General features: G+C 48.9%; 1 protein-coding gene across 1 annotated transcript; it reads right to left on the minus strand.

Annotated features, from left to right (window-relative positions):
* Positions 1 to 10482: 10482 nt before the first annotated feature.
* Positions 10483 to 15598, minus strand: LOC142591648 (uncharacterized). Its single transcript, XM_075703936.1, has 3 exons — positions 15358 to 15598; positions 13974 to 14418; positions 10483 to 13127 (listed from the first exon to the last, which is right to left on the minus strand). The coding sequence occupies exons 2-3, from the start codon at positions 14052 to 14054 to the stop codon at positions 12642 to 12644; spliced, it is 567 nt and encodes a 188-aa protein (XP_075560051.1). The 5' UTR covers positions 14055 to 14418; positions 15358 to 15598; the 3' UTR covers positions 10483 to 12641.
* Between the last annotated feature and the right edge of the window lie 286 nt (positions 15599 to 15884).

Below are 15884 nucleotides of genomic sequence, written 5' to 3' on the forward strand. Positions count from 1 at the left end.
TTTATTTGCGATTACCTTAGTAAATAATTTGTAGGCAACGGATAGTAAGCTGATCGGTCTATAATTTTTCAACTCTTTGGCGTACCCTTTCTTATGGATTAATATTATCTGCGGCGTATGGTTCGCCTTTGATTGAATTTAATTGTGCGATGCTGCCCACATCCGGATGACCAAGAAATCCCTGTGTGATCAGTTGATTATTGCAGCAGACGTCGAAAGGTGTGTACAATGCCACTGTTGCTGAATTTGTGTCGGTCGTTCCCGAGTGAAGCGGTCTACTGCAAAGACGCGCAGTTACGTTGCATCAAAGTTGGCGAATGGTTGGCCTGTGATTGTATTTGATTGTGCGATGTTAGCCACATCCAGATGACCAAGCAATCCCTGCGTGACGAGTTTAATATTTTAGCAGACGGCGAAAGCTGTGTGCAATGCCAATGCTGCTGAGCGCGTGTCGGTCGTTCTTAGGTAAAGCGGTCAACTGAAAGACGGGCAGTGATGTAGGATCCAAGTTTTCGAATGGTTGGCCTGTGATTATATTTCATTGTATGTGTGAGCCACTCCGGATGGCCCAGCAATCCCTGCATGATGTGTTGATTATATTAGCACACGGGCGGAAGCTGTGTACAATGTCAATTCTGCTGAGCGTCTGTCGGTGGTTCACCGTTTGAAGCGGTCTACTGTAAAGACGGGAAGTGACGTAGGATGCAAGTTGCCAAATGGTTCGCCTTGATTTTATGGCGAGATGCTGTCCACATCCGGACGACCAAGCACTCCCAGTGTGATCAGTTGATTATTATAGCAGACGGCGAAAGATGTGTACAATGCCACTGCTGCAGAGATTGTGTCGGTCCCTCCCGGTGAAGCGGTGTACTCTAAAGACGGGCAGTCACGCAGGATCCAAGTCGGCGAATGGTACTCCTCTGGTTATATTTCATTGTGCGATGCTGCACACATCCTGTTGTCCGAGCAATCCCTGCGTGAAGATTATTTTAGCAGACGGCGGAAGGTCAAAATGAACGCTTGTTTCTAATGTTTACTTTATTCACCACCCCTTATGTAATATCCCTCCAATGGGGTTGTTAAGGTAATAAAGTGAAGTGAAGTTAAGTGTACAATGCCAATGCTTCTGAACGTGTGTCGATCTTTCCCGGTGAAGCGGTCTACTGTAAACACGGGCAGTGACGAAGGATCCAAGTTGGTGAATTCTAAGCCTGTGATTGTATTTCAATGTGCCACGCTGCCCACATCCGCATGGCCAAGCAATCCCTGTGTGATGAGTTGCTTATTTTAGCAGACGTAGAAAGGTGTGTACCATGCCAATGCTTCTGAACGTGTGTCGATCTTTCCCGGTGAAGCGGTCTACTGTAAACACGGGCAGTGACGTAAGATCCAAGTTGGTGAATTCTTAGCCTGTGATTATATTTCAATGTGCCATGCTGCCCACATCCGCATGGCCAAGCAATCCCTGTGTGATGAGATGCTTATGTAAAGGGGGGTTTATTCGGCTCGTAGAGCAGCAGCGACAAACTTAGCACCAGCAGGTAGGGCGCAGCCAGCGAACGAACTGGGTGCGTGCCACGCCATAGCAACGGGGCTTTTCAGCCTGCCGATCTTCTTCGTCACAATCACCCCCGGAATTGAAGAGTAGCCATCCTGGCGACCTAGGAAGAGGTGGACGGATCGTAATACTGCTTCAGCCAGTCAATGTGCACAGTCTCTCGCCCCCGACGACGCAGATCGGGAGATGGCGATACGGCTTCGACCACGTAGTTCACTGGTGATGTTTGTGCAACCACGCGTGGTACTTCGGGAGGAGCTTGGACGAAAGGCCAGGAGCAGCAACGGGCGGGACCGTAAGCCACACGAGTGAGTCGACGGGGAGGGGGTGAGGGGGAAGATTGAGGTCATGGCGTTCTTTTTGGCGGCACAGTTGAGCAGACGTCAAAGAACGGGCCAGTTGTCGGCATTTCTCGGCGTGCTGAGCAACCGCAGAAACAGGTAAGCATTCAGCAGGGTCCAGCCAGTACGGGAGAACCTTATCAATGGTGCTGGAAGGATGGCGGCCGTATAGCAGAAAGAAAGGCGAGAATCCGGTAGTGGCTTGAGAGGCAGTGTTATATGCGTAAGTGACGAACGGAAGTACAATGTCCCAGTTGCAGTGGTCAGATGCAACATACATTGATAGCATGTCACCAAGAGTTCTGTTGAATCGTTCTGTTAAGCCATTGGTATGTGGATGATAAGCAGTAGTAGTGCGGTGAATAATTTGGCATTCAGGTAGGTGTGACTGCACGACATCCGAGAGGAATACGTGGCCCCGATCGCTCAACAGTTCACGAGGTGCGCCATGGCGGAGAACGAAGTTGTTTAGAATGAACGAGGCGATGTCTTTTGCTGACGCGGCAGGCAAGGCGGCGGTTTCAGCATACCGTGTCAAATAATCTAAGACGACAACAATCGATCGGTTGCCAGCGCCAGTAGATGGAAGAGGCCCGTATATATTGCTAAGCAACAGCCGCCACAGTGTGGGTGCACTGAGGAGGACGAAGACGACGTGTGTGCCGGCTTGATATAGCGTCGCCATTTTGGCCTCCGTGAGCTCCCCTGTGAATAAATTGTATATAGTATTGGGCTCCAGCTACACGTAACATTAATTTCGCGGAAGTGGACGTTCCCCGTACCCGTCATGGAGCTTCGCAGCGGTCGCAACGGCGACAATGCAACTTCGGCTCCTGCTGGCGGCACTTCATCTACGCAAGCGTCTCCGCCTGCAGCCCCGACCTACGTCGCCGTTTCCCCACCTCGGGATTCTAGTGTTTTCAAAAGAGTCGGTAGTCCTGATGTTGACTGGCTCCGCTTATACGAATGTGTCAGCACCAGTCACAGGTGGGATCCGACTATTATGCTTGCCAACGTACTTTTCTACCTCGACGGAGCTCCATTGGCGTGGTTCCAGACCACGGAGTAAGACATTTAGGAGGTGAAACTCCCGTCAGCGCTAGCGAGCGCGGGCGACCAAATAAAGTCACAATTGTTGTATGCGCCGACGGGGCCATATACAGTGGCGGCGCCATGCGGCGCGTCGTAGAAGCCGCGGCGAAAAAAAAAAGATGCAGCGCCCGGGCACCGGCGCGCTCTCAACGGCGGTAATTTCTTTCCAGGCCGCCAGCACGATAACGGCTCCGCGGGCTTGTGGCCTTTTCTGGTCGCCGCAAACAGCGGATTTTCCACTCCTAAATGTTTCTTGCTCCGTGTTCCAGACTCGCGAAGAGGAGATATCGAGTTGGGATCTCTTCAAAGACAAGCTACGCAACCTTTTTGGCAATCCGTTTGGTCGACAAATCAATGCCAAGGAAGCCCTTGCCACACGTGTACAGACGTCGACCGAGTCCTACGTGTCGTACATTCTCGACTCTTGGCCATTTGTGCCAAGGCTGACCCGAACATGACTAAGGACGATAAGGTTAATCACGTCCTCAGAGTCATTGCTGACGACCGCTTCAATTTAGTGGTGTTTACGAACGTCACCAGCATCGATACCATCCTCAAGGAGTGCCGCCGTCTCGAGCATGCTAAAAGCCGCCGGGTATCCCAGCACATCACGCGACTTCCCAACACAGCTGCTACGTCATCCTGTGACGACCTCTTTTACCAGCCGTCGCGATGTGACAACTTGACCCGCATCATTCGCGGTGAGTTCGAAGTGGCACAACCGGCGGCCCCTTCATTCCCGTTACCCGATCATTCTCCGGTGAGAATCTCCTTGATCCAGGCCGTCGTGCGTCAAGAGCTGTCCAACGTCGGCCTGCAATCCATTCGTTCCGTACGCTCGGAACCTTTGTCTCCACGCACGTCCCCGCCGCGCTCTTCTTACTCCTCTTATGGACAGCGCAACCCCTCCGAATGGCGAACCGTGGACAACAAGCCGATCTGTTTTAACTGCCGACGCATTGGACATGTCGCTCGCCACTGCCGCAGCCGCTGGACTTCTCCGACGCGCTATGCTCCTGATTACCACCCTCGCCCCTCTAGCGCGTCCTTTTCCTTCGCCCCCTCTATGCCCGCTCCATCATCTGACCCTGCGACACCTTTGACACGACCCCGCTACTCCCGCTCCCCTTCTCCCTCTCGCCGCCAATCTCGCTCGCCCCCGTCACGCCGTGCTCCTTCTTCGACCTACTCGCCGCACCCCCGACCGGAAAACTAGACAGTGCAGCTTCTGGAGGTGAAGCTGCATTCACGACATTGGCACGAAATCCTCGCTTCACCTTACCCACGAACAAGAATCTTTTGGACGTTCTCGTCGACAATGTTCCTGTGTGCGCGTTGATTGACACCGGGGCGCATGTGTCAATTATGAGTGCTGCTCTTCGCCGTCACCTCAAGCAAGTTCTGGCGCCTGCCCCGAACCGAGTTGTACAAGTGGCCGACGGAGATACTGTCGCTATTGTTGGCATGTGTTCTGCCCGACTCACCAATGCTGAGAGACACACCGTCGTTCTCTTCGCCGTCATCGAGCATTGCCCTCACGAACTCATTTTCGGTCTGGATTTTCTTGCCAATCATTCTGCCCTCATTATCTGTTCGGCCGGCTCACTTCGCCTTGACTTGCCTCTTCTTGCCGACCCTGTGACCCGCCTCCAAGTCATATGAGCTGCATAGATTTTATTCACCTACCACCTCACTCTGTGACACACGTCGACTTGTTGTCCTCACCAGCTGTACCTGACGGCAATTACGTGGCCGCACCAATCCTGGCCGTTATGCTTACACATGGTGTTGCCGTGCTGTGCTGAAAATTACTGGCAACCGCACCTGCCTTCCACTTGTCAATTTCGCGCTAACCGTGCAAGTTCTGCCTCAGGGGATATCCTTGGCTATAATTAGCGCTTTGCAGGATGATGAGGTCGAGCCATTCACCGTGGAAGATCGTTACAGCTCAGCCCATACCATGACGTCATCACACGGTACTGACGTCAACATTAAGAAGATGGTTTCCTCTGACCTTACACCTGCTCAAGCTGAAGCTCTTTGCCGCATTCTTGAAGGCTATCGCGACATTTTTTACTTTGACAATAGACCCTTAGGTCAAACGTCCGTCGTGACCCATTGCATAAATACTGGCGATGCGAACCCTATTCACCGACGTCCATATCGTGTTTCTGCGTCGGAACGAGCTGTTATCCAACAGGAAGTCAAAAAGATGCTTGCAAAGGACATTATCGAGCCTTCCTGTAGTCCCTCGGCATCTCCCGTCGTACTTGTCAAAAAGATGGATGGAACATGGCGCTTTTGTGTAGATTATCGCCACCTGAACAAATCACAAAAAAGGACGTGTACCCTTTGCCACGTAATGATGACGCTTAGGCTGCCTGTACGGTGCCACCTATTTCTCTTCTATCGACTTACGGTCCGGCTACTGGCAGATACCCGTCGATGACATGGACCAAGAGAAGAGTGCATTTGTTACCCTTGACGGCCTTTATCAGTTCAAGGTGATGCCTTTCGGTCTCTGTAACGCGCCCGCCGCCTTCGAATGAATGATGGACTCTTCGCTTCAGGGGTTCAAGTGGTCCACCTGTTTGTGCTATCTGGACGACGTCATCGTTTATTCGCCCACATTCGACACGCATCTAGACCGTCTTTCAGCGATTCTTGACGCGTTCCGCCGTGCCGGACTCCAGGTGAACTCGTCAAAATGTCATTTTGCTCGCCGCCAAATCGCCGTCCTTGGACACCTCGTAGACGCCAGAGGCGTGCGACCCGATCCGGACAAAATTCGCGCCGTTACGAATTTTCCTGTTCCGAAGTCTGCCAAGGACGTTCGTAGTTTCGTAGGGCTGTGCTCTTATTTCCGACGCTTTGTGAAGGATTTTGCGACCATCGCACGTCCCCTTACCGACCTCTTGAAGAAAGACGCCCCTTTATCTTGGGGTCTTGACCATGCCGCATCTTTTTCGCAGCTGACTACTCTCCTTACCACGCCTCCAATTTTGGCCCACTTTGACCCGTCTGCCTCAACGGAAGTTCGAAATGATGCCAGTGGTCACGGCATAGGAGCAGTGTTAGCACAGCGCCAGCGTGGACATGATCTCGTTATAGCCTATGCCAGCCGACTTGTATCACCCGCCGAGCACAATTATTCAATCACAGAGCGCGAGTGCCTCGCTCTTGTGTGGGCTGTTTCGAAATTTCGTCCATACTTGTACGGGCGCCCCTTCTGTGTCATCACTGATCACCATGCTCTCTGCTGGCTATCTTCGCTCAAGGACCCCACGGGACGACTCGCTCGCTGGGCGTTACGCATGCAAGAATACACCTTCTCCGTAGTATATAAGACGGGACGCTTGCACCAGGATGCCGATTGTTTGTCCCGCTACCCCGTCGACGAACCGACTGATGCGGACGCCATCGCTTGCGTTTTCTCTGTGTCCCAGTTGCTTCAAATCGGCAACGAGCAACGGCGCGATCCTTCATTACGAGCCCTCATCGACCGTCTGGAGTCAACTACTGGCGACGCCTCTCTCCAGATGTTTCTCCTTAAGGAGGGGGCATTATACCGCCGCAATTTTGATCCACACGGCCTTGACCTTCTGCTCGTCATTCCATCGCACCTGCGTTTAACTGTCCTCCAGCAACTTCACGATGCTCCCTTGGCTGGACACTTGGGCGTCTCGCGCACATACGACCGTGTACCCCGCCCATTCTCTTGGCCGGTTCTCGCACGCTCCGTGCAGCGCTACGTTGCCGCTTGTGAGCCCTGTCCGCACTGGAAGAAGCCCTCCACACCTCCAGCTGGATGTCTCCAGCCGATCGACGTCCCACCCGAACCCTTTTATGCGTTGCATATTGCAATCACTCAGTTCAGCCCTTGGGCGCGGCTGGGCAGCCACCATTGACCTTTAGCGCAACCACGTGACGTGACGTCACGACAGCCGGAGGAAAAGCTGGGCCCCAACTCGCGCGGTCGCGCGCGGCCGCAGCCACCACCTTACCGCGCAATATGCAACGCATTCTTGGCTTAACCAAGCTAAGCCTGACCATTTTTTCCGTGTTGGTCTAGACCTTCTTGGACCATTTCCTCTCTCGGGCTCCGGAAATAAATGAGTCGCCGTCGCTACCGATTATGCTACGCGGTACGCAATCACCAGAGCCCTCCCGACAAGTTGCTCTACTGATGTTGCGGACTTTCTGCTCTATGACATCATTTTAGTGCACGGTGCTCCGCGCCAGTTACTCACTGACCGTGGCCGCAGCTTTCTGTCGGCAGTCGTCGAGGACATCCTCCGCTCCTGCTCGACAAAGCAGCACGTCCTACCACCCACAGACCAACGGCCTCACGGAGCGCCTCAACCGGACCATCACCGACATGCTTTCGAAGTACGTTGCGACCGACCACCACGACTGGGATCTTCACTTACCATATGTGACGTTCGCGTTCGGCATCGCGTCACGACACCGCCGGCTATTCACCATTCTATCTCCTATATGGCCGAGAACCCGCGTTGCCCTTGGACACTTTGCTGCCCTCGGCCACACTTTCCGCCACTGAATACGCCCGCGACGCGATCGCACGCGCCGACTACGCGCGCCAGCTCGCCCGCAACCGTCTCGAGGCCTCACATGAGCATCAGCGATGCCTCTATGGTTGCCACCATCGTGACGTGCACTTTTCTCCGGGTTCTCTGGTGCTTCTCTGGTCACCCGTTCGACGTGTGGGCCTTTCCGAAAAGCTGCTGTCGCGCTACACTGGCTCTTACCGTGTGGTGTGACAAGTGCCCGATGTCACGTATGAAATCATCCCCGCTGGCCTCTCAGTGTCATCATCAGCTGCAAGTGACATCGTTCACGTGTAGAGACTAAAACCATACCACACGCCTTTCATCGCGGATGTGTAGATTAAGCACCGGGACGGTGCTTCTACAGCCGGGGATGATGCTACGGAACAGCCGCCACAGTGTTGCTGCACTGAGGAGGACGAAGATGACGTGTGAGCCCGTTTGATATGGGTGCGACTGTTTTCACAACAAATCCGTGCAGGGGCGGTGCCTCGCCTCGATGACGTATCACCATTTTCTTTTTTTTTCCCTCTGTTTGGCGGCCCGGTCGGTGTGCGGCGCTTCAGTGGCGCGTACCATATTCGCGGCGCGTGTTTTGTTTCGCTGGTGAATGCGCGGAATGCAACGATGAGCGAGCCTCTCTCCCATGGCTACCTGAAGTCAGACGATAAGCTTTTTGAGAGGTCCTTGGCTGCCGTCAACGAGACGTATGCTGTGCGGACATCAGGAGACCTGAACAAGCCGTCTAAATGTAAGTAGTATCGACTGCTTCTTAATGTTTCGCTCTGCGCATAGATTTATCATTGTAAAACGCAGTGGTAACATTAACCAGGGACTGAACCTGGCAGAACGACTTGTTTTCAGTTGCGGTTAGTGCGCAGCACTAGACAATTGATTCGTCTTGATTCGCCTTTTTGAAGATGGGGTTATATATTGTCCTGGTTACCGGTTCAGAGTTCCCCTGGCATCGATTTAATTCGGTTTGAGTGGAGTATTGTTCTGGTTACCGCGACATGAACTGATCTTCAGAAATTCCGATAAACGTAAAATTAACAACTGTTATTTTTCGGTTTTCAGTCACGATTACAACCGCGCACGCAAGGTAACCACGAATACAAAAAATGAAAGGTCTGCCCCTGTGCTCTTTACATATTTGATTTGAATTCAAGACAGAGCTGCGCTTGGGCGTTTGTTTTGTATGCATCTGCGCTTTTTTTTAATACTGAGAAAGCAATCCTGCGCAACACGGGACACGAATTTCGGTGGGGCTGCACTATGCGGCTGGAACGGTCCATCTCGGGACACGGCCGTCTGTGCCATCCGTGGTCCTGCTACAAGGCAGAGGCCTGATATTGAACTCTGTATACGAGAAGCTGAATCGTCAGCGTCGAGCTTTTTTGTCGTGTTATATTAAAATCCCAAGGCCCAACCAAACTGTAACATGTTGGTTTTTTGGCGCTGCTTGCAAGTTGTTACTTAAGACCACACAAAAAGTCTGGTTAATTAATAATATTAATTATTATTATTATGGCGGAGGAGAGCCAGAATTTCTAGCCAGAGGCATGCAGAGCTTAAGGTTTATTTGCTGCCCATAAACAAAAACTAAAGCAAGATTCGATATTGCCTCTGCCATGCATAAAACTAGGCGCCGTCATTAAATCGTCTTTATTGTTTATTTTCAGCCAATGTCGTCTTCTCCACAATCCACTGCGGATGTCAAATCTCTCTGGGGAATGTGCCATTTCGAGTTGTGAAGGAAACAGTCAGTCTGCAAGTTCGGAATGGAATACTACAACAAGACTCAGGGAGAAAAAGACCAGGTATGTTACATGGATGCGCTTGCAAACACTTCACTCTCATGCAGATATCCAGCAGCCTTCCAACTCAAAGATTGTGTGCAAGCAGTGTAAAGAGGATACTTCACGAAAGCTGTTTTTAACTTATTTTCCCTTACACAATGCCCCTTTCAGGGCCCTCAGGTTGTTCCTAGTAAATGAATAGATTTAGGAAAAGACCATTATGGCTGTGTACCAGGCACATAGCCAGTGGTTGGAGTGGCCCAGTCCCCCAAGAAATCTTCAGTTTTGCTGGGACGTCCTTTACCACCTCTCCCACCTGCGGCGTTTTCCCCTCCACCCCCCCCCCCCTCATTCAGTAGTTGCGAGCCAAACAAAATCCTGGCTACATGCCTGGTGTGAACTATGGAAGCATGTCACTGTTATTGTTTGTACTTACCAAAGCCGCATGATGTTACAGTTGACCTGTGTGTCTTTTAACATGCATGTAAAAACACCAGAAATAAATATACTTTATTTAATTTACAGGATTCAAGCACTATTGACCACTGACTGGCCGAAGGAGGTGTACGAGAAAAAGTGAATGAACCTCCAAGGCGCAAAAAAGAGGGTTCATGAGACTTTTCCCCTTTCCGTAGAACGGCTATGTAGTACGCACCATACTAACGACTGATGCACCATACATCAGGTCGCATGTTTTCGTGACATGATGGGCAAAAACTAGACAGCTCAACATTGACTGTTTCGAGTTCCACGATACTAAAGTACATGTTGAGACTAATTGAAAAATACTAGCTGATAAATGGTAAGTTTAGACGATTGCCTATTTTCTTGTGCGTTCCTGTTCCTTATGCAACCCCTTTTTATATCCCCATTCCCGTAGGGTGCCATTGAAAAATGTTTTAAGTCTGGATAATGAAACAGCTCCCTCAAGTCACTAGTATCAATATGTATACCTGAAACATTTCGCTGAAAGGGTAGTTCTCATATTTGCCCTCGAAAATGGCCAGTTTGCCCAGCCTCTAATTCCAGTCACAACTGTTGAAGTACTCTTGGTGAAGTTGCCCTACTGTGTAGGTAACCATGCTTCACATTTTCAAAATGTACTCTTGGTGCACATTAGGCATTCTCTCAAATATGCTTTATTCACAGTCGATGCATATTACAAGCACACTACAAACTTTTCTTGAAGTAACCACCAGACAAAAATGTAATAACATGTTTTCATATACAGTAGCTGCTATATTAAAATGTTAAAAGGAAAGTATAAAAGCAAGCACTTTCATGAAAGTACAGAACGGATGCAATTTTACAGAGTTTTATACACATACATTGAAAGCACAAGCCTAAAAACATAGTTTTGTAGAATCAATGAATTGAGTCACCGACACGAAACATTAAGGCTGTATTTCTACACATACACAGCCGCTTCCAATGTTGCAATTATATGACTATAATGGAGTCTAGTACAAAACATAGCATATTAATCTTAAAATCTCCAAACATTCTAAAACATATTTACACATATTGAAAACACTCTGCTTAAGCTCAAGCTATGCATGGTAAAAATTGAGTTTTGTAAAGTTCGCAATTCCTTAAAAAAATGAAAAAAAAACACTGAGTGGCAATCTCTAACGTTTTCCCCCGACCCTTTCCTAGCAGCCCGAGCCAAAGCTCCTGTGAAGAATCAGCGAATCAATGGCAGAGTGACAGCACACTATAGGCGCCTTCTCTTTGGAAGAGGCTTCAGAGACGAGCATCCCTTTGTCGGTGAGCCCCGAATGTGAAGGCCAGAACTCTGTGGCACAGATTCAGCCAACTTACGGAATGTGACTTGCAATAAGCCCCTAGCCTCCAACAGTGTTTCAACGTCGTGGCAGCAGTGAAGGAGGGAACTGCACTTTTCAAGTTCCTCGGTTATACATTTGCGCAACTCCGAGACTGAGGGTACTGCTGTCCCAGGAACCATAGCAACCACAGGCTGTAAAGGCACTTGACAAACGCTTGGCTCATTGGCAAAGGGAATGTCCGGCTCTGATACTGCTGTACCAGGAGCCTGTGAAGACACTTCAGAAGGGCTGGGCTCATTGACAAGGGGAGTCTCAGAACCTGTTTCTGATTCTAGACAGCTTCCAAGTGTAATTTGCGGTCGACTGAGGTAACTGTGCGGAAGAGAGGAAAAGCGCCACCTGTCGCTGTACTTAAAAACAACACAAAAGTGTTCGCATGGGTACTTGTGCTTTCTAAAGTCGGGACAGGTACACGATGGCTTGGTGAAGTCGACTGTGTACACATCATCATCACTTCTTTCAGAATCAACCGAGAACATGCCTTCACTGGGCAGCTCTTTCATGTCTGTGTGGCTGTATTCCTCTGCGTTAACGAGCCGTCTCAGCATATGTTTAACAAACCCGTGAGGCCGGTTGTGCAGGTATGCAGGAATATTTTCGCTGTACTGTCTGTACACTGATGACTGCCTCCTTGCTGCCTCATGGAATTTCACTTCTTTGTCGGGAAGGTAGCCATGGACGACAGCTGTGATTAGGAATGTTAACGACCGTTTCCCACTGGCACTTTTCACATACTGTGCCTTCAACACCCTGTTTTGGGCCTCAATGACGTTATTTGTGGTCAAGACAACATCAAACTCCAGCCTGTAAGACATGACCCACAGCTCCTTTATAGACAGCCACACTGCTTCAAAGTAACTGCGGAATTTTTTGTTTTTCCAATACTCTGAGGCGACAAGGACTTCAAATGCCTTGTCAAACTCATCCTGATTTGAAGCACTGGCTAAGCGTTTCATGAGTCTCAGGGCATCATCCGGATCGGATATACTGTTTTCCTTTCTGCGCAGCCACCTTTGCCATGCTTGTAGTCTATGGAAGTCACAGATGGAGATTTGACTCTATGGGAACACTTGCTTGATGGCACTTATTTCTGCCTTGCTGTAATCTACCATCCAGTACTGTGGGGACCAGTTATCACACCACTGCTTGAAAACGTCTAAAGCATCAGCGATACAGTGGGTAGTCTCAAACTGTAAGATAAACACACCAGCTGGTGTGTATCCCGACGGTGTTTTCACAACAAGCAAGAAAAGTAGTAAGGCATAATCACTAGTCTTGTGTGTTGCGTCCAGGCAAACTACTGCGCCTCCATACTTTTTAAGCATGTTTCTCGTGAACGTTGTCTGGAAGCAGAACAGCAACGTGTCTTCGCACTCGCTGGCAATGCTCTCTTCCACGTTGTTCGAGTCGTTGCTACCCACGCAGCTGCGTGCTGCCTATGGCCGATAGAAAATGAAGGATTCGGGTTGCTCACCCCTGATCTTTTCAATAAGGATGCTAGCATTTTCTTGATCGACTGTACTGAAGCGGTCTTTCTTAAGAACAGCTTGGATCTGGTTGCTGATATCACGATGTGTTGGGAAGAAGGCCCTGAAGCTGCTATCAGGCTTTTCCTTGTTTGAAAAAAGTACGTCGTGCACGTAATAGTGCAGACACTTTTTCACATCTGATACAGATGTAATTCCTTCCCTTACCAACATTTGAATTCGCTCAGCAATGTTCCTGTCCATATTTTGGCTAAAAGCTTCCATGTCCTCGAAACCATGGTTACGATGGGAACCGCAGTTGGCAATTTTAATGTATATCCGCGTCTCTTTGGCCACAGTCTGCTGCTCTGCGTCAAGCACCTCCTGCAGCTGCTTGGCCTTGTCTGCTTTCAGCCGACCCCCTTTCGTCTGGCCGCATGGCTGAGGAAGGTCCTCCTAGAAAGTAGGCATCGTTACGTATATTGAGCATACTTTATGGTTGAAAACAGCGCGACAAGATGAGAAGAAACTGAAGACGAGACAGAGGACAGCGCTGAACTAACAAGTGGAAATTTATCTCCACTTGCCCATTATATATACACGTGGGAAATGCGAAAATAAGCAGAGTGCAAAAGATAAAAGGAGTACAACACATACAGCCTCGGCTTGGATGCCGAGACTGTATGTGTTGTACTCTTTATCTTTCGCACTGTTCTTTATTGCTATTTCCCACTTGTACTCGTATATATACTAAAATAGTGGAAATAAACTTTCTGTTGTTAGTTCAATGCTGTCTTCTGTCTCGTCTTCACTTTGTCCTCATATTGGCACGCTGTTTTTAACCATAATGATCATTGCTACTTGAGCTAGTTAACTAGCTCAAACAAACCTTTCATTGAGCATACGTCAACCAAGTCTAACGTGCCCCATCTTATGCCACGACAAATTTGCCTGCACTGCGCACCAAGGGCAACAGGAAAAGCCGATATTAGGGAGTTTTACCAGACCGTTCTTTAGCCCCGATAACGATACCATAACGATGCACAACGCGTGTTCAGGGCTGTCTGAGGGGAGAGAAGGCATCCTTATCGGATACCTCTACTAAAACTCCCTACTATCACCAGAAGTAGAAGCAATGATAGTGGACGTCAGCTACAAATTTCTCACGAGCCACTGCAAGAACAATGTAGTAATGTTTTAAAACTGCTTGTTTCGTGTCTGCTTGCAGACATAAATGCCATGATAAAGGTGCCCAGAAAATAACCTGCAAACATTTTTTACTTGTAGTTGCACATTACGTACCTGGAAATCTGGGTACAATTCAATCCACTTCAAATTCATTGTTGCTGCACACCCTTTCTTCTTTGTGCCTTGGAGGTTCATTCGCTTCTTCTCGTACACCTCCTTCGGCCAGTCAGTGGTGCTTGAGCCCTGTAAATGAAATCAAGAATATTTATTTCTGGTGTAAACCTAAAGTAACCTAACCTAAAGTAACATAAAGTAAATCCTCTTTACACTGCCTGTACACAATCTTTCAATTTGGAACGCTGCTGGATATCTGCATGAGACTGAAACGTTCGCAAGTGCATCATCATGTAACATACCTGGTCTTTGTTTTTCTCTCGAGTCTTTTTGTAGTATTCCGTTCCAAATATGCAGACTTTGACGGTTTCTTTGACAACCACAAACCGTACATTGTCTAGAGAGATTCTGCACCCGGAGTGGATCATGGAGAAGACGACATTGGCTGAAAATAAACAATAAAGACGATTTAATGAAGGTCTCTAGATTTATGCATGGCACTGGGCAATATCAAATCTAGTTTTAGTTTGTGTAATGTAATGGCAGCAAAGAAACTAAGATGCACTGCCTTTAGCAAGAAAATCTGGCTCTCCTCAACGAGAATAATAATTATCACTATTATTATTAATTACCCATACTTCTTGTATGGTTTTAAAAAGTGAGAACTTAAAAGGAGCACGAACATGCTACAGTTTGGTTGGGCCTTGGGATTTTAATATAATACGACAAAAAGCTCGACGCTGCAGCTTCTGCTCATATACAGAGCTCAACATCAGGCCTATGCCTTGCTCTAGACGTGCAATTCACACTTCTAGCCGGACCACGGGTGGCACATACGGCCGTGTCACGACATGGAGTACAGCGCCACCGCAAATAGTGTCTCGTGTTGCGCGCGATTGCTTTTTCAATGTTCAAAAAAAAAACAGCGCAGATGCATACAAAACAAACGCCCAAGCGCAGCTCTGTCTTGAATTCAAATCAAATATGTAAAGAGCACAGGGGCAGACCTTTCATTTTTTGTATTCGTGGTTACCTTGCGTGCGTGGTTGTAATCATGACTGAAAACCGAAAAATAGCAGTTGTTAATTTTACGTTTATCGGAATTTCTGAAAATCGGGTCATGTCGCGGTAACCAGAACAATACTCCATTCAAACCGAATTAAATAGGTGCTAGGGGAACTCTGAACCGGTTACCAGAACAATATATAACCCCATCTTCAAAAAGGCGAATCAAGATGAATCAATTGTCTAGTGTTGTGCACTAACCGCAACTAAAAACAAGTCGTTCTGCCAGGTTGAGTCCCTGGTTAAAATTACTACTTCGTTTTACAATGATAAATCTATGCGCAGAGCGAAACATTAAGAAGCAGTCGAGACTACTTACATTTAGACGGCTTGTTCAGGTCTCATGTCCGCACAGCATACCTCTCGTTGACGGCAGCCAAGGACCTCTCAAAAAGCTTAAGCTCATCGTCTGACTTCAGGTAGCCATGGGAGTAGCCGTCTTCATGATGATGTAACCCTTCGAGGTACTTTTCGATCACCTTCTGTCGGTCAGGCTCGCTCATCGTTGCATTCCGTGTGAAACAAAACAATGCACGCCGCAAAATGATACGCGCGCCAACTTCTCGCTCCCGTGGAGTGAACTGATCCGAACTGAAGCGCCGCACACCCACCGCGCCGCCAAACAAAGGGAGAAAAAAAAAGAAAATGGTGATACGTCATCGATGCGAGGCTCCGCCCCTGCACGGATTTGTTGTGAAAACAGTCGCACCCGTTTGATATAGCGTCGCCATTTTGGCCTCCGTGAGCGTCCCTGTGAATAAATTGTAAATAGTATTCGGCTTCAGCTTCACGTAACAATATCAATGCCGACACGGTCGAATGGCTGAGCTGGGCAGGGAAGTGGTT

The sequence above is a fragment of the Dermacentor variabilis genome, chromosome 8, assembly GCF_050947875.1.
Source record: "Dermacentor variabilis isolate Ectoservices chromosome 8, ASM5094787v1, whole genome shotgun sequence".
In the NCBI taxonomy this organism is placed as follows: Eukaryota; Metazoa; Arthropoda; class Arachnida; order Ixodida; family Ixodidae; genus Dermacentor; species Dermacentor variabilis.

Excerpts from the sequence above, each read along its gene's own strand:
- LOC142591648 (XM_075703936.1), bottom strand. The coding sequence starts at position 14,054 with ATGAACCTCCAAGGCACAAAGAAGAAAGGGTGTGCAGCAACAATGAAT. Across the intron at positions 13,128-13,973 it reads AATTGTACCCAGATTTCCAG|GAGGACCTTCCTCAGCCATG; the intron begins GTACGTAATGTG and ends CCTACTTTCTAG.